The sequence below is a fragment of the Antechinus flavipes genome, chromosome 3, assembly GCF_016432865.1.
Source record: "Antechinus flavipes isolate AdamAnt ecotype Samford, QLD, Australia chromosome 3, AdamAnt_v2, whole genome shotgun sequence".
Lineage (NCBI taxonomy): Eukaryota > Metazoa > Chordata > Mammalia > Dasyuromorphia > Dasyuridae > Antechinus > Antechinus flavipes.
The window spans coordinates 243,220,781-243,237,711 of NC_067400.1; the positions used below are offsets into that span (position 1 = coordinate 243,220,781).

General features: G+C 34.7%; 1 protein-coding gene across 4 annotated transcripts in view; it reads left to right on the forward strand.

Moving 5' to 3' along the window:
* The window catches only part of LCA5L (lebercilin LCA5 like), a 75,236-nt gene that overhangs the window by 9,493 nt on the left and 48,812 nt on the right, over window positions 1-16,931 (forward strand). For all 4 annotated transcript variants that reach the window (XM_051984769.1, XM_051984773.1, XM_051984770.1 and 1 more), the window contains exon 3: window positions 8,344-8,669. In XM_051984769.1, the coding sequence (XP_051840729.1) occupies window positions 8,354-8,669 (316 nt within the window). In that variant the 5' untranslated portion in view covers window positions 8,344-8,353. The remainder of the gene's footprint in view (window positions 1-8,343; window positions 8,670-16,931) is intronic.

Consider the following 16,931-nt stretch of genomic DNA (forward strand, 5'->3'; position numbering starts at 1 on the left):
CTCCCCTGCAACCCTTTGGGATTCGGCACAAGAATAGGGAGTTTGGGGGAATCCCCTTCTGGCAGCACAGAGATTCTCTGTAAAGGAATTTACAAACCTGAAAACCTACATTGATAAAAGAGGTTTATTATAGGGATTGGGAAGTAAGGTTAGAAATTCTGACAGAGAGGCATAAAGTCTTGTTAAGGAAATTGTTGAGGGTAAAGAGAGGATTACACTGGAAAATAATATTATTCCGGGGATGTTTTATGGCATAGCATGGCATGTTTAGAACCTCTGCAAAGAGATGATTTTAGATTGGCTCTTTTATAATAGGAGTTTTGGCTACACCTGGATTTGAATAGAATTGAATGAATTTCTTTAAGTGAATAGGGTTGAAATTCTTTTGCTCTGGACTGAACCAACCCCACCTAGATAACGGAATGAAGCTGTTTATCTTGTTTCCCTCAGGCAGGGTCCCTCACTGAGGCAAAGTTCAAGGAGAATTTCCCCTTCAAAGAGTTTTAGAGTTTGGGGGTCCCTTCTTCATTGAGATAAGATAATTATGGTTATGTGAATGGACAGAAGGGAACAATGATAAGAGAGACACTGTAGAAGTAGAACTAATAAGACGTGGCAGAGAATTAGATATCTAGGATGAGTGAATCGGATACCTGAGGAAGATCCTCTACTTGTGAAATAAAAATGGTAGTCCTGCCAAAGTAATAGGAAAGTATAAAAAAAAAAAAATTGTGAATATTCAAGGGAAAGATAAGTTTTTCATATACATGTTGCTTTTGTAAATGCATAATGAATGTACAATTTAATAGTGTTTTGGTCTCAGGAGAGAGAGACTAAGGTTGAACTAGGTTAGATCTAGGAGTCTCTCATAGACATGATAATTGATCTATGGGAGCTGGTGACTTAATATCAAAGATAACTAAGTGTAGAACAATGGTTGAGAGGGAAAAGACTAGAGGACAGAGTCTTGGGATGCAGCCATAGCTGGTAGATAATGATTCAAAAAACTGAAAAGGAACCATCATATGGGAAAGAAGAAAAGAGATGTGAGAGCACTTCATGAAAATACAGAGAAAAGAGTCTATCAGAAGAATAGGTGGTTATCGGTGTCAAATAAAAGGCTGTTAAATTTGGCTAGTAAGAGGTCATTGATAACTTTGAAAAGAGCAGTTTCAAATGAGTAATGAGGTCCCCAAGACAAATTGTAGAGAAGTTAAAAAGAGAATATGAAGAGAGAAAGTAGAGGTGCTAAATGTAGATGGCTTTCTCAGGAAGTTAGCCTGAAAAAGAGAATAACATAATAACTAGTTAAAATGGTAGTAGTTTAGTGATTTTTTTTTTATTTTTTTTTTTTATGTAGAAAGGTTCCTTGTCTGGAGGCAATGGGCATGGAACTCTTAGATAGGAATATATCTATGCCCTTCTCTCCTTCCTGCTCATCTATGCAAGAATAGAAGGGGTTTGGGGAATTGAGAACCAAGCCATAGAACCTTATGGTTGTTGATTAAGTAAATTCTACTAAATTTATATACTGATTCAATTATTGCCTTGGCTCTGGAGATTGAAATTGAGTCATAAGGTGTTGTGAGCTTTTTCTTCTCAAAAAGCAGCCAGGTGATAAAAGTTCAGATCTTTTATTATCCCAATATAGCCCGGTTAGCTTAGAGGCCTATCTCTCTGCTTGGTTCCAAGAGCTCTCTCCAAATGTCTTTAAATCCAAAGGTCTGGTCCTTCAGCCTCTGCCTCTGCTTTCTTCAGCCTCCAGCCAGCTCCAGTCTTCATGTCATTCCGGTGAAATCTCGACTTGTAGCGTCTTCCTCTCAAGCACTCTCCGACTGGCCCATTGGCCTATTTATGCTCCTTCCAGAGAGAGGGATTATGGGTAGTTCTACTTAGTACCTTGTTTCAGGTTCTGCCCAAAACATCTTCTTGTAAGATTAGATCAACTCTAATTAGTTAGCAGTTAGTAAGGATTCCAACATCTCCCCCTTTCTTTTGTTTTAAAACATAGGGGGTTTCTGAGGGGGTACACATAAATCCATCAATATGGGCCAGAACTTTGTAACAGATATACATGGTATACATAAATCCATCAATATGGGAGGCATTATACATAATTTACATAAGTACATAGCAATATAACACAGGCTAGTAGTAATGTAACAACATGAATCAACCTAAAAATTTACACATGTCCATAAGTCCTAGAAACAGTCCAATAGGATTCCATTGTCCATTAGTTCATGTGCCAGGAATCCAATAGTTCCTGTAATCCCTGAAGTACTGCAAAAGTCTCATCAACAATTTTTCATCTCAGGGAACCCAATGATTCTTGCTGGTTTTTCAAGAAGTAAAACAGTTTCATCTTGTGTTAGGAAATCCAATGATTCCTGAAGCTTTTAAAAGTCTTTTTAACAGTTTCATAGTCAGCCATCTGATTCTTTCTCCATCTGTGGAAATATAAGCAGATTCTCTTCCCCAAGCAGTTAATCTAATTCCCTTCTATTTACCAAATTTGGGATTTCTCCTCATCATCTGGTAATTACATTGGAGTTGTTTGCATTGGATATTGTCTTGTTGTCTTAAAAGGCCTGTATTCTTCCCAACTGTAATCCTGATTGCTTTTCTGTTGGTTGATGACATCAGAGTTCTGAATTTCTAAAGTCTCTCTGGGTGTAACCTCAGCTGCTATCATGCCCCACCTGTCCTTTGATTGATACTTTAGAGCTGGGCCCTGCCTCTCATTCCTCTGGGTCAATATACATTTAGAGGCCCAGTGAAAGCCTCGGTTACATTTTGGACATGGGGTTTTGGGTTTTCTCTCACCCTGTCTTCTCACTCTATCTCCATATCTACAATGAGCTCTCAAATGTCCAACTTTTCCACAATGAAAACATCGACGAGTTTCTCTAGAATTCCTCTGCCAAGAAGGACCTTGTCTTTCCATGTTCATCATAGTCTGGGCATAATAAGCATTTGTGCCCACTGTGGCACAGCGTCTAATGATTTCTTCTAAAGGAGCATTTTTGTCTAGCCCCCATATAATTCTCTTGCAAATCTCATTGGCATTTTCCTTAGACAAATGTCTAGTCATTATTTCTGTTGCTGCATTGTCTCCAATGGTTCTTATTACAGCTGTTTGTAAACGTCCCACAAAATCTGCAAAAGTTTCATTGGGACCTTGCTCTATTTTTGTGAAAGCATTATTTCCATCTTTCTGTCCAGGGAGAGAATTCCAAGCTTTTATTGCAGCCTTAGAAATTTGCTCATAGACTGTTATGGGATAATAAATCTGTTCTGAACTCTCTGCATACTGACCTTCACCAGCTAGTTGGTCAAAAGTGATTTGTACAACAGCTCCTTTTTGCCTATTGCGTTGGACTTGAATCCTACATAATTCATGAAACTCCGAAAGCCACAATAAATTTTGTCCCGGTTCTAGACAAGTTTTCGTTATGGATTTCCAGTCATTCGGGGTTAGGATTTCATTAGACAAATTATCCAGTAACATCTTCACATAAGATGATGTAGCCCCATAAAGAGTGCAACCCTTTTTCAAATCTTTAATTTTTCCCAAATTAAAAGGAGTGTATTTTCTCTCTTTTTGACCTGAGGAGTTGAGCTCTTCAATCACAGGATATGCATTTATAAAATCAGATATATCTTCTCCTTCATTTTTTGCTTTAATTAATGCTTTTTCTAATCTTGTCAAATTCTGCTTTACAGGAGAAGCTGACTGTGTTTCTGTCTCTCTCCCTCCCCCTTGTTCCACCCATGAAGGGTTAATTGCGGGGGGAGGGTCATGAGATGTGGAATCACCTAATTCCTCCTGCTGTGAAGTATCATACTCAGAATTGTAATTAACTCCATTCTCATCTGATTCATCCTCCTTTTCACCTAGTAAAGTTGGCACTTCCTCCTGTACTTTCCTTTTCATCATTCTATCACTTAAATAACTTCTTATAGCCAATTGTATTACATTATATGTATTAATTATTGAGTTAGGCCCATTTTTATCATAGAATTGACAAAGATCCTCTCCAACCAATTTCCATTCATTTAGATCTAATTCCTTATCAAGATAGAAACAAGGACATATGTCCTTTACAGTTTGTAAAAGTTCAGTGATTTGCTGTAAACTTATAATTAAACCTTGGCTTTCCATAATTTTGACAATGCTCTCTAAACATTTTCCTTGAACAGAAACAGGCTGTTTTCTAAATATCTGTCCCATCTTAGCTGAAATTCTACTTTAACTCTTTTAACAAAATTTCTTTGTTGTACTCACTCTAATTTCTGGGTTGAAGAGTCTTTTCCACTGGATCAGGATCAGAGGCTTTTCCACTTGAATCAGGATCGTAGCTTTTCCACTGAAATCCACTGAAGGGTCTGTTAGCCCCACCTTCAGGGCGCCAAAATGTTGTGAGCTTTTTCTTCTCAAAAAGCAGCCAGGTGATAAAAGTTCAGATCTTTTATTATCCCAATATAGCCCGGTTAGCTTAGAGGCCTATCTCTCTGCTTGGTTCCAAGAGCTCTCTCCAAATGTCTTTAAATCCAAAGGTCTGGTCCTTCAGCCTCTGCCTCTGCTTTCTTCAGCCTCCAGCCAGCTCCAGTCTTCATGTCATTCCGGTGAAATCTCGACTTGTAGCGTCTTCCTCTCAAGCACTCTCCAACTGGCCCATTGGCCTATTTATGCTCCTTCCAGAGAGAGGGATTATGGGTAGTTCTACTTAGTACCTTGTTTCAGGTTCTGCCCAAAACATCTTCTTGTAAGATTAGATCAACTCTAATTAGTTAGCAGTTAGTAAGGATTCCAACAATAAGGAATTTTCATTATAAGTTAGAGAAATGTTACCCAACCATGTGATTAGGAAGTTCAGACCAAAGAAAAGAGAAAGACTCTAGTCTATAACCAGATGGGAGAAATCTTAGTTCAGCTCTTTGTCTTAAAAATCTTGGCACCTGGAGAAACAATATCCAACTAAGGGATAGAAAGGTTTTTTAGGCAAGAAGTTGAAAATGCCATTCAACATGTAAAGGACTGCTTGCCATTTTGGGGAAGGGGTGGAGGAAAGGAGGGGAAAAATCGGAACAGAAGTGAATGCAAGGGATAATGTTGAGGTCTACCTTTGGGATACCTAAATGAAATTAGGGTTAAGGTCTAGTGGCAAGTTTGGGGTACAGATTCGACGCAAGGGGGTCTAGTAGCGGCGCGAGTTCCCAATAAAAGCATTTATTGGCCCAGAGAGCTAGATTGATAAAAGAGGTTTATTATTAGATAAGCAAAGTTAAAGTATAGGCGAAGGTAGAGATAAAGAGGGCACTGGACAGAGGGTCCAGTGGACAAAGGGTCTTCACATGGTAGCCATGTTTGGAATCTCTGCAAAGAGGGGTTCCCAGCGTGGCCTTTTTATAATAGGAGACTTAGCTCGAGGGGCTTTCAGGTGTAGCCCTAAAGTTGGCTCATATTCGGGTGGGGCTGGGAACAGGTCAGATCTTCTATTGGAATTCAAAGGGACCAGGATTTGTGAGTTAAAGGGCAATTTACATTATTAACTAGGAGAGGGTGGGAATCTAGAAAGGAATCTTTCCCGCATCATTAATGCTGTAAAAAATTATCCTGGCATGTGTTCTATCAATAAAAAGTTATTAAAAAAAAACATAATCCTATAATATAAAATATTATAATTATAAGTGTAAACAAAATAGATCTAAATATGTAGAATATACATGTGCATATATATAATAAAATATATATAAAATAAAATTTTAAAAAAGAAGTTGAAAATGAAAAGGCCACTTCATAAAACAATAAAGCTGGGAATATTTGTTGGGTTTTTTTTTTCCCCCCTTAGGGAGGATACTAGTCTTATGAGTGAAACAGGGGTGATTACTTTTCTAAAAGAGCTATTTTTTTTTTTCAAAAAGCCTCTGGCTTCCATCTGAGGAAAAGATAACAAAAGATAATAAAGGAAAATCTCTGCATCTGATAAGGATCAGCAAGAAGGGCTCAGCAAAAGTAGCAGAACAATATTTCTAGAAGACATTGGTGGCCATTTAGCATTAAAAAATGAGTTGCTCCTTCATTCCTCTTTTTAGTGAGGCAGTTAAAGTTAAGTGACTTGCCCAGGATCACATAGCTAACAAGTAACAAGTATCAGAGGTTAAATTTGAATTAGTCTTCTTGATTCTTTCAAGGCCTCTTAGCTACCCCTTCCTCCACTTCATTTTAACGTTCTTACACACATCTTCCATATGTGCATACCACCCCACACATGTATCCTGACCATATTATAGGACCACCTATCAATATACTCTGGTTACACATAAAACTGTGTGTTTCATACATGTGTACCTTTTCACACATGTTGTTAATATGTCTTCTCCTTTTAATGGTGTGTTTATTTATACAAGTTTACTCTCAGTTTCTAGGGAAATTTTTATTGCTACTTTTAAAAATAATGCCAATCTATTAAATGCTTTTGCTTCAATCTATTGTACTATCAGGCTAACTACTAAAGATAAACATATTAGTAGGGGCTGATGAATATATATATTGAGAGAATGAGAGAGAGAGAGAGAGAGAGAGTATAAATGAAAGATATTGTAAAAGTAAATTTGGTAGGACTTGACAACAGATGTAAGGAGACAGACAGACATAGACTTGAATCTAGGGTAGCTTTATCAGGGATATCTGCCCTGAAAGTAAGAGTTAGGGAATAAGTTGCTCCTAATATAAATGATGCATTTTCCAAATTTTCTAGCCTAACAGCTTTTCTAGTTTTTGTTAGTCTTGTTGGATTTCCAGATTGCTTCTCCTATATTTACTTGGTGTATAGAATTCACATCCATTGTTATAAGTTTAAATAAAAAAAGAAAAGTGACCCATTTTCTAAACATAAATACTTAGTAATGGCATAAGTCATTCAGTTGCAGTATAAGATAATATAGTCATCTACAAATGAAAATCTACTTTTGACTATAGTTTTAAAAATATATATTAGTTTGGGACAAAATCAAAATAGAAATAGTTTTGAAGTTACATACTCTTTATATCTTCTATCATAATTTTTCCCTTTTATTAATACAGGTAATTAAATGTTGACTGTATAGTAAAGCCAACTTATAATTCTTTCTTTGAAGTCATGCTATATCCCTATCATAAGGTTCTTCTGATAATATTAGAAATTAAACACTCTTGTAGAGTTAAAATGAATTTATATAATATTCTTTTTTTTTTTTTTTTTTTTTTGCTGAGGCAATTGGGATTTAGTGACTTGCCCAGGGTCACACAGCTAGGACGTGTTAAGTGTCTGAGACCAGATTTGAAGTCAGGTCCTCCTGACTTCAGGACTGGTGCTCTATCCACTGTGTCACCTACCTGCCCCTATAATATTCAATTAATTGCAGATTGGTTATAGTAAGATTCTAGTGTATGAATCAAAAAGATTCAATGTGACCTGAAACCTTGGAAATCATAGCTTGGAAATTGGGAAAATCTATAATCAGGCCTGATTTGTTGTTTTGTCAATTATCTATATTTAAGAAAATGTTAATAATAAAGATAGAAAGGATATTGTATGTAAATTTTATTTTGGAAAGCCATAGTTATTAAACATTTTCAAGGTGGATTTAGAAATAGAGAATTTAAAGGTCATCTTATCCAATACCATCATTTTGAAGATAAGAAAACTGAGCCCTAGAAACAATAGTGACTTTCCCAAAATCAAACAAGTAGTAAGGTAAAGAGCTAGTATTCAATCTCATGTTCAGTGATTACAAATCCAACGTACTCCACTCTTATAACATAGCTTCATGACATAGCTAAGTATCAGTCACTGGCGTTTTCTACAATAAGAATAACTAATTAGTAGTTCTTAAAACTTAAGTAAGTTGTTTTACCCTGACATCAGAATCAGTATGTAAATATATTTTTACAACTCCAATAGTATGTCAGAATTTTATATTGTTACCAGGGATTTAAGCTCAGTAAACATTTTCATTTAATCATTTCTATAAACCAAATAAGAGATCTACTTTATTCATATAATTAACCTTGAAAATTGAATAGTATTCACATGAAAGCTGCTAAGACCATTACATTTTATGAATGGTGATAGAACAACAAAAAACAAATTTTAACCTTTTTCTTTCATAAAAAGAGATGATAAAATGTTTTGTTGCATGTTTCCCCTTTTCCTCCAAATTATCTAATGATTATAGGAGAAATAATTGTTTTTAATATATAATATTATGATATCATATAATATAAATATGATAATATAAAAAAGCATGAATTTACTTTTATGTCTAAAAATGACCATATATCTTTACCTCTACTAGGTTGCTTACTATGTCATTGATTGATACAACAAGTGTAGATGACCATTTCCATCATACAGTATTAGAAGACAAGCCTACAGAATGCAAAAGAAATCTAGGCACTGGTGATTTTTCCAGGAACAGTAACAACAGCACTGGAAGCGTTGATTATAGCAGAACCCAAGGTTCAAGTGGAAACTTTAGTTCTCACTATGATTATTCAGAAGATTTTGTCTCTGAATATTCTGCAACAGCTGTTAATGGCAGTTGTGTCGATCTGTTTGAGACAAAAGTAAAAAAAGAAGAGAAGAAAAAGAAAAATGTTTGTAATGTTGCCCAACAAAAAGGTAAGATTAGACTAAAATTAAATTTATTTTTTTTATTTTTATTTAATAATTACTTTATATTGACAGAATCCATGCCAGGGTAATTTTTTTTACAACATTATCCCTTGCACTCGTTTCTGTTCCAATTTTTCCCCTCCCTCCCTCCACCCTCTCCCCTAGATGGCAAGCAGTTTTATATATGTTAGATATGTTGTAGTATATTCTAGATACAATATATGTTTGCAGAACTGAACAGTTCTCTTGTTGCACAGGGAGAATTGGATTCAGAAGGTATAAATAACCCGGGAAGAAAAACAAAAATGCAGATAGTTCACATTCGTTTCCCAGTGTTCTTTCTTTGGGTGTAGCTGCTTCTGTCTGTCATTTATCAATTGAAACTCAGTTAGGTCTCTTTGTCAAAGAAATCCACTTCCATCAAAATATGTCCTCATACAACATCGTTGTCGAAGTGTATAATGATCTCCTGGTTCTGCTCATTTCACTTAGCATCAGTTCATGTAAGTCTCGCCAGTCCTCTCTGTATTCATCCTGCTGGTCATTTCTTACAGAACAATAATATTCCATAACATTGATATACCACAATTTACCCAGCCATTCTCCAATTGATGGGCATCCATTCATTTTCCAGTTTCTAGCCACTACAAACAGGGCTGCTACAAACATTTTGGCACATACAGGTCCCTTTCCCTTCTTTAGTATTTCTTTGGGATATAAGCCCAATAGAAACACTGCTGGATCAAAGGGTATGCACAGTTTGATAACTTTTTGGCCATAATTCCAGATTGCTCTCCAGAATGGTTGGATTCGTTCACAACTCCACCAACAATGCATTAGTGTCCCAGTTTTCCCGCATTCCCTCCAACATTCATCATTATTTTTTCCTGTCATCTTAGCCAATCTGACAGGTGTGTAGTGGTATCTCAGAGTTATCTTAATTTGCATTTCTCTGATCAATAATGATTTGGAATACTCTTTCATATGAGTGTTAATAGTTTCAATTTCATCCTCTGAAAATTGTCTGTTCATATCCTTTGACCATTTATCAATTGGAGAATGGCTTGATTTCTTATAAATTTGGGTCAGTTCTCTATATATTTTAGAAATGAGGCCTTTATCAGAACCTTTAACTGTGAAGATGTTTTCCCAGTTTGTTGCTTCCCTTCTAATCTTGTTTGCATTAGTTTTATTTGTACAAAGGCTTTTTAATTTGATGTAATCAAAATTTTCTATTTTGTGATCAGTAATGGTCTCTAGTTCATCTTTGGTCACAAATTTCTTTCTCCTCCACAAGTCTGAGAGATAAACTATCCTATGTTCCTCTAATTTATTTATAATCTCGTTCTTTATGCCTAGGTCATGGACCCATTTTGATCTTATCTTGGTATATGGTGTTAAGTGTGGGTCCATGCCTAATTTCTGCCATACTAATTTCCAATTATCCCAGCAGTTTTTATCAAATAATGAATTCTTATCCCAGAAGTTAGGGGCTTTGGGTTTGTCAAACACTAGATTGCTATAGTTGACTATTCTGTCTTGTGAACCTAACCTTTTCCACTGATCCACTAATCTATTTCTTAGCCAATACCAAATGGTTTTGGTGACTGCTGCTTTATAATATAATTTTAGATCAGGTACAGCTAGGCCACCTTCATTTGATTTTTTTTTTTCATTAATTCCCTTGAGATTCTCGACTTTTTATTGTTCCATATGAATTTTATTGTTATTTTTTCTAGATCATTAAAATATTTTCTTGGAAGTCTGATTGGTATAGCACTAAATAAATAGATTAGTTTAGGGAGTATTGTCATCTTTATTGTGTTCGCTCGGCCGATCCAAGAGCACTTAATATTTTTCCAATTATTTAAGTCTGACTTTATTTGTGTGAAGACTTTTTTATAATTTTGCTCATATAATTCCTGACTTTCCTTTGGTAGATAGATTCCCAAATATTTTATGGTATCAACAGTTATTCTGAATGGAATTTCTCTTTGTATCTCTTGCTGTTGGGTTTTGTTGGTGATGTATAAAAATGCTGAGGATTTATGGGGATTTATTTTGTAGCCAGCTACTTTGCTAAAATTATGAATTATTTCTAATAGCTTTTTAGTAGAATCTCTGGGGTTCTCTAGGTATACCATCATATCATCTGCAAAGAGTGATAGTTTGGTTTCCTCATTGCCTATTCTAATTCCTTTAATATCTTTCTCGACTCTTATTGCCGAGGCTAGTGTTTCTAATACGATATTAAATAATAATGGTGATAGTGGGCAACCTTGCTTCACTCCAGATCTTACTGGGAAAGGTTCCAGTGACTAAAATTAAATTTAATAAAAATAGACTAAATATCTGATCATTGTAGTATAGTTAATGCTTTCATATTTGTTTTGTAACACTAATAATAACAATAATAATATCTAATATGTAGTTAGCACCTATTATGTGCCACCACACATATAATACACACATACCAGCTGCCTTTTTTTTCCTTTTTTTAGGAGCTTGGGAATAAAGTGGTTTGTTGATACAGTTATGTGATACAGCTGATAACAAAGTCATATTTAATGCTTTCATATTTTTGTGCATTGTACTCTACATTTTTTTCATATTTTAACAATGTTAATGGAACAGTATTATTATGCTTTCCCCTTAAGCCTCACTGAGTGATAGCAGAAAGTGTTGGAATTAAAGTGAACTTCTTAGTCCCATTACTTTATCTATTGAATTTATTAGTGAAGTCAATCCATTTAACAAATGGCCTTGTTGCATACTTTTCATTGCTATTTTCCCTGCCATTTTAGCTGAAGAGCCTGTAAAAGGGCAGCCTCTCCTACCCTAATTATACTAATTGTAGGGTTACATAGCCTCTGAGAGAATACTGAGATGCCAAAGAATAGAGGGACTCATACCAGCTAGATTATTAATTGGTTTTAATTGGGTTAATAGTGAGGGGAGAGGAAATTACTTATAAGTTATAAGTCATCCTGGGTAGTAGCAAGAAAATGTGACATCATGGATCCCTGCACCAAACCCCTTATATAGAAATAGAATGAAGAAGTCATGGTGCCAGAATGGCCCAGAGCACATGCAAGTTTTTTCTTGGGATAGTTGAAGCTTCTTTTGCTGTGTACATTTACTTAAAGTAGTTTACATTTTTCTGTGGAGTCATAGGTCATATTCTCATTCTGGTCTACTCACATATATAGTCAAATATTGAATCCTCACCAAAATTTAAATACCTGTATCACTCCATTCAGATTACATTAAAGTCTGGTGAGATATACATAGTGCTCAAAACTGAATTTTTGAACCTGTTAGAGATGCTCTGTGAATGAAAAAGATTGAAAAATAGTCTTTTCTTATCATTTGGGGAATTAAACTTTTGCTACAGAACGCTATCTTTTCTTTCATTTATTATTAATGATATCAATAGCAAATGAGTGAAAAAAAAAAACTATTACTGTAGTAGTAATTTCTGCTACTTAATGTCCCTACAAATGTATTATCCTGTTGGGTAGTCATCTCCTCTCCAGACCACCAAAATGACCCTATCTTCAACCACTGTTGGATCTCTATTACTCTTTCCATTGTTCTGGGACATGATAGTTTTTTCCTCTTCCTAGGAATGTGTAGAACCTTTATATTTCTATCTCTGTTTTTCTACATCCTATTTTCTCCAGCAGATTGTCCTTATCATTTTCACTCTCTCACTTTATCTTCAATAATAACCTGTTTACTGTCTGCTTTTCTACTATGTAGAAGTATTTTCACATCTCCCTTCCTGCTCAAAAAACCCTCACTAGGTCCTTCTATCCATATTGCTTAATATCTCTCTTCCCTTTTATGACCAACCTCCTTGAGAAGACCACTTCCAATCAGTGCCTCCATTGCATTTCTTCTTACTCTCGAGAATATGCATTATTCACCTAAATCTACCTTACCCAATGATCTCTCAATTAAACCAAATCTAATGATCTTTTCTTAATCCTCAGCCTTCTTGACTTCTCTGCAGCCTTTTACACTGTCAGTCATCCTCTCCTTGATATTGTCTCCTCTTTAGATTTTTTGTCACACTACTTTCCTCCTGGTTCTATTACCTGTGTGACTGTTCCTTCTGAGTTACTTTTGCTGAATTTTCCCCTATGTTTCATTCCATAAGTTTCCCCCTATGACTCTGTTTTAGCTCTTTTCTTTTCCCTCTGTACTATTCAACTTGGCAATCTTACCAGCTTTTATTATTTCAGTTATCTTTTTCATATGGAGATGATTCCAAGATCTATTTGTATAGCCCCAAACTCACTCTTGATTGCCAGTTACTTACTGGATATCTCAAACTGGCTCTTAAGACATGTCTCTTGGACATCTTAAATTCAATATGTCCAAAACTGAACTTTCTTTCCTGCAAAAATTTTCTCTCTTCTTAATGGTACCACCATCCTCCCAAATCACCCAGACTAAGTGTTATCCAATTAGATGCTAAGTCCTAGAAATTCTGCCTTTATAACATCTTATTATATGCCCTCTTTTCTTCTCACAAACTACCCTGATGTTCTCACACATGGACTATTGCAATAGCCACCTGGCTAGTCTTCCTGCCTCAAAACTACCTACTCCAATCCAAACTCCACTCAGCTGTCAAACTGATCTTTTTAATATGCAAATATAACTATATTACAAATACCACAAAACCTTCAGTAAACTCCAGTGGCTCCCTAAGACTTTCAGGAACAAATATAAAATTCTTTTTTCTTCTAAAGCCTTTTATAGGCCAACCATTTTCTATCTTTTCAGTCGTCTAATAACTTACTTCCCCCATGTATTCTACAATTCAAACTTCAAAATACTGGCTATCTGTTCCTTAAACTGACAATTCATCCATGAATTCTAAATGGCAGTTCCCTATGCTCTTGGTCTCTTATCTCCTTGCTTCTCTGGTTTCTTTCATGTCTCAGTCAATCTACAAGAATTTTTTCCTGATCCTTTTTAATCTTAATGTATGACTTCCAAGATTATCTCCAATTTATGCTGAATATATCTTACTTGTCCAAGTTGTTTGCATATCATCTTTTCTATAGATTTGTGAGCTCCTTGAAAGGAGTAATGGTTTTGTATTTTTCCTTTTGCATACTCAGCACTTAGCACAGTGCCTACTAAATGGTGGACACTTCATAAATGCTTGTTGATGTGGGATCAGAGAGAGAGAAGGCAATGGAAGGGACGAGGGGGAAAATGGGAAAAAAGAAGGGAGGAACAGAAAGAAAAAAAGGTTATTTGGAATTTGGAACATATTTTCCCATAGATATTATAGGCAGACAGATTTGTTACATTAGTTTTCCTAATAGATTTCCTTCTGCTTTTTTCCTATTATTTTTATATTCTGAGAACCTGTTTGTTTGTAAATAGTTGCTTGGGGAATCTGATCGACTTGATGGGTTTATAAGGAGGCAAGACTGTTTTTCGATTTTGATTGTATCTTTGTCCTAACATTGTAGAAATGCCCATTGGCATCTGGTTTAAAAGGACTGAAAATATCTCCTTAAATTTCAATAACTGAGAATAAATTGTCTTTGGCTGGTACAGATTTTTATGGAGTAATCATGTATATATATTATATAAAATAGCTCTTATCAGATTGTAGAGACAAATATGGCGATGAAAAGGCAGACAATGCCCCTTCCATCTTAGGCGTAGAACCCACTTTAACATTTTCACATAAAGTTAAAAGTCAACAAATAAGCTGGAAAATGAAAAAACAAAAAACAAAAAATCTGACCTTAGAAAATTATAGCATGACAAGGAAGTTCAAAACAAACTCAGAAGAAAACAACAGAGTCAAAATTGCTACATCCCAAGACTCAAAGGAAAATATGACTTAGTCTCAGACCCAAAAAACTTTCCTGGAGGAGCTCCAAAAGGAATTTAAAATTCAAGACTCAAGAAAATCATAAAAAGGTCATTAGGAAAGAGAAATCAGAAAGGATCCATAAGGTTAAACTGTTTACCTTTCTAAATTGTAAACAATTTACATTTCTATTGCATTTATAATTCCTAAAAATACTCATGATTAAGCCAATTGGAAAAAATATACATAGAAGACATGGATATGATGGAATGATATGCAAAAAAATAAAATTAAGGGAAGAGAAAGAGGAATGTATGGGGAGAAGAAAGGGAAAGATGGAATAGGGCAAATTAGCTCACATAAAAGAGTTTTTACAGTGAAGGAGAAAATAGGAGACATGGAAGGATCACTTAAATCTTATTGGCTCAAAGAGAGAAACATGCATGCTCAGCTGCACATAGAAATCTATGTTACCTTACAGGAAGAGAGAGAAAATGATTGACAGAAGGAGGAGATAGATGGAGGAGAGAGTGGGGTGGACTAATAGAAAGAAAGGTAGATTGAGGAAGATATAGTTAGAAGCAAAATACTTTTGAGGATGGATCGGGTGAAAAAAGATTGATACATGGGAGAAAACAGGATGAAGAAAAATAGACAATCATAAATGTGAAATGATTTTCATGCAAAATTTCTCTAATAAAGGCCTATTTCTCAAATATATAGAATTCTTAGCAAAATATATAAGGATATAAGTCATTCCCCAAATGATAACTAATCAAAGAATATGGGGTAACATAATTCACTAAAATGTTGGGAGATAGGTTTGGCAATTGTCAATGCTGTAAAATTACTCATGCATATAACTTGTAAATAAAAAGGTATAATAAAAATTAAAAAAAAAAGAATGTTGGGAGAATTATTTTTCTAGCAAACTCATTTGTTTTCCTTCTGAAGGAATTACTACCCACATTGGGACTCTTATACACATATACATACCCACACCCATATAAATATGTCCTGTGAAATATGAGTATAATAATATAGAATTATACTTTTGTGTATTGTATAAGCATATAAGCATATACATTATATGTATATAACTATACATAAGACAACTAGATGACACAGTGGATAAAATGCCAAGTCTGGAGTCAAAAAGGTCTGAGTTCAAATGTGACTTCAAACACTAGTTGTAAATGTCTTAGCAAGTCCCTTAACCCTGTTTTCCTCAGTCTCCTCATTTGTAAAAATGAGCTAAAGAAGGAAATGGCAAAAAAAAAAAAATTCTGAACTCAAAAGAGGTGTCAAATGAAAAAATTCATAGATGATTTCCAAAAAAAGGCCACAAACTTAAGCAAATATAGATGTTAAATTTAACAATTCAAATCAGAAATAAAATCTACCAGTGATCCAGAGAAATGCCTTCAAATAAAAAGTAAAAGAACTTAGAATAACACAAGGAAGAAATGGAATAATGGGTTCCAAAAAAACAATTATTGAGGATGCAGACCTACAAACCTGAGCTTTAAAATAATTAAGAAAGCTTTTCAATAATATTTGAAATATTCTTAGAATAAAAAATAGACCTGAAAGATGATTTGCCCCTTGAATACCCAGACAACAGAAATACAAAAGAGATGAACAAATGCAGCAGCCATGAACTGTAATAGCACAAAGTCAGGAGGCAGTCATACAATGGGTGAGTGTCTTCTCTGTCAACTGCAGGAATTGGTATTTTTCTGTGAATGAAGTTAAAAGTAAGTAAAAGATTATTATAGCAGAAAGGGGGAAATCATAACCTGAAAAAAAATATTAGAGTCAAATGGAGAAAATTATAAGCCTAACTTTCCTAACACTAGATTTAACTATAAATCTGAGATATCATGAGAGAAATAGAGATACATAGATAATGGGCTTGGAATAAGAAACCAGTTCAAATTTTAGCTCAGACACTCCTTAGCCATGTGATTTTGGACAACTTATGTAATTTCTGTTTCCATTTTCTCAAACACAAAATAGGGATAATAAAAGCATTTACATGATTGCTCTGAGAATCAAAGAAATAATATTTGTAAAAAGCTCTTATACAGGGTATATTCCAATAAGCATTACAAATGCTTATTCCCTTTCCTTCACAAATTTAAATATGAATATATTAAACAATAAAATGAAAAAGCCAAGTTATATGACAAAACAAAGAAAACTCTAAAATCTGTTGCTTAGAATACATTTTAAAAAACAAAGATATACACAAAGTAAAACTGAGAAGATGGGAAAAATTGTGCAAAGAGAATCCAATGTAATCATACTATTAGTCAAAGTAAAACAACTATTCAAAAATTGAAAAGGGATAAATAAGAAAACCACATTATGTTGAAAGGAAATATAGAAAACAAAACAATGTCAGTAATAAAGGAAATACA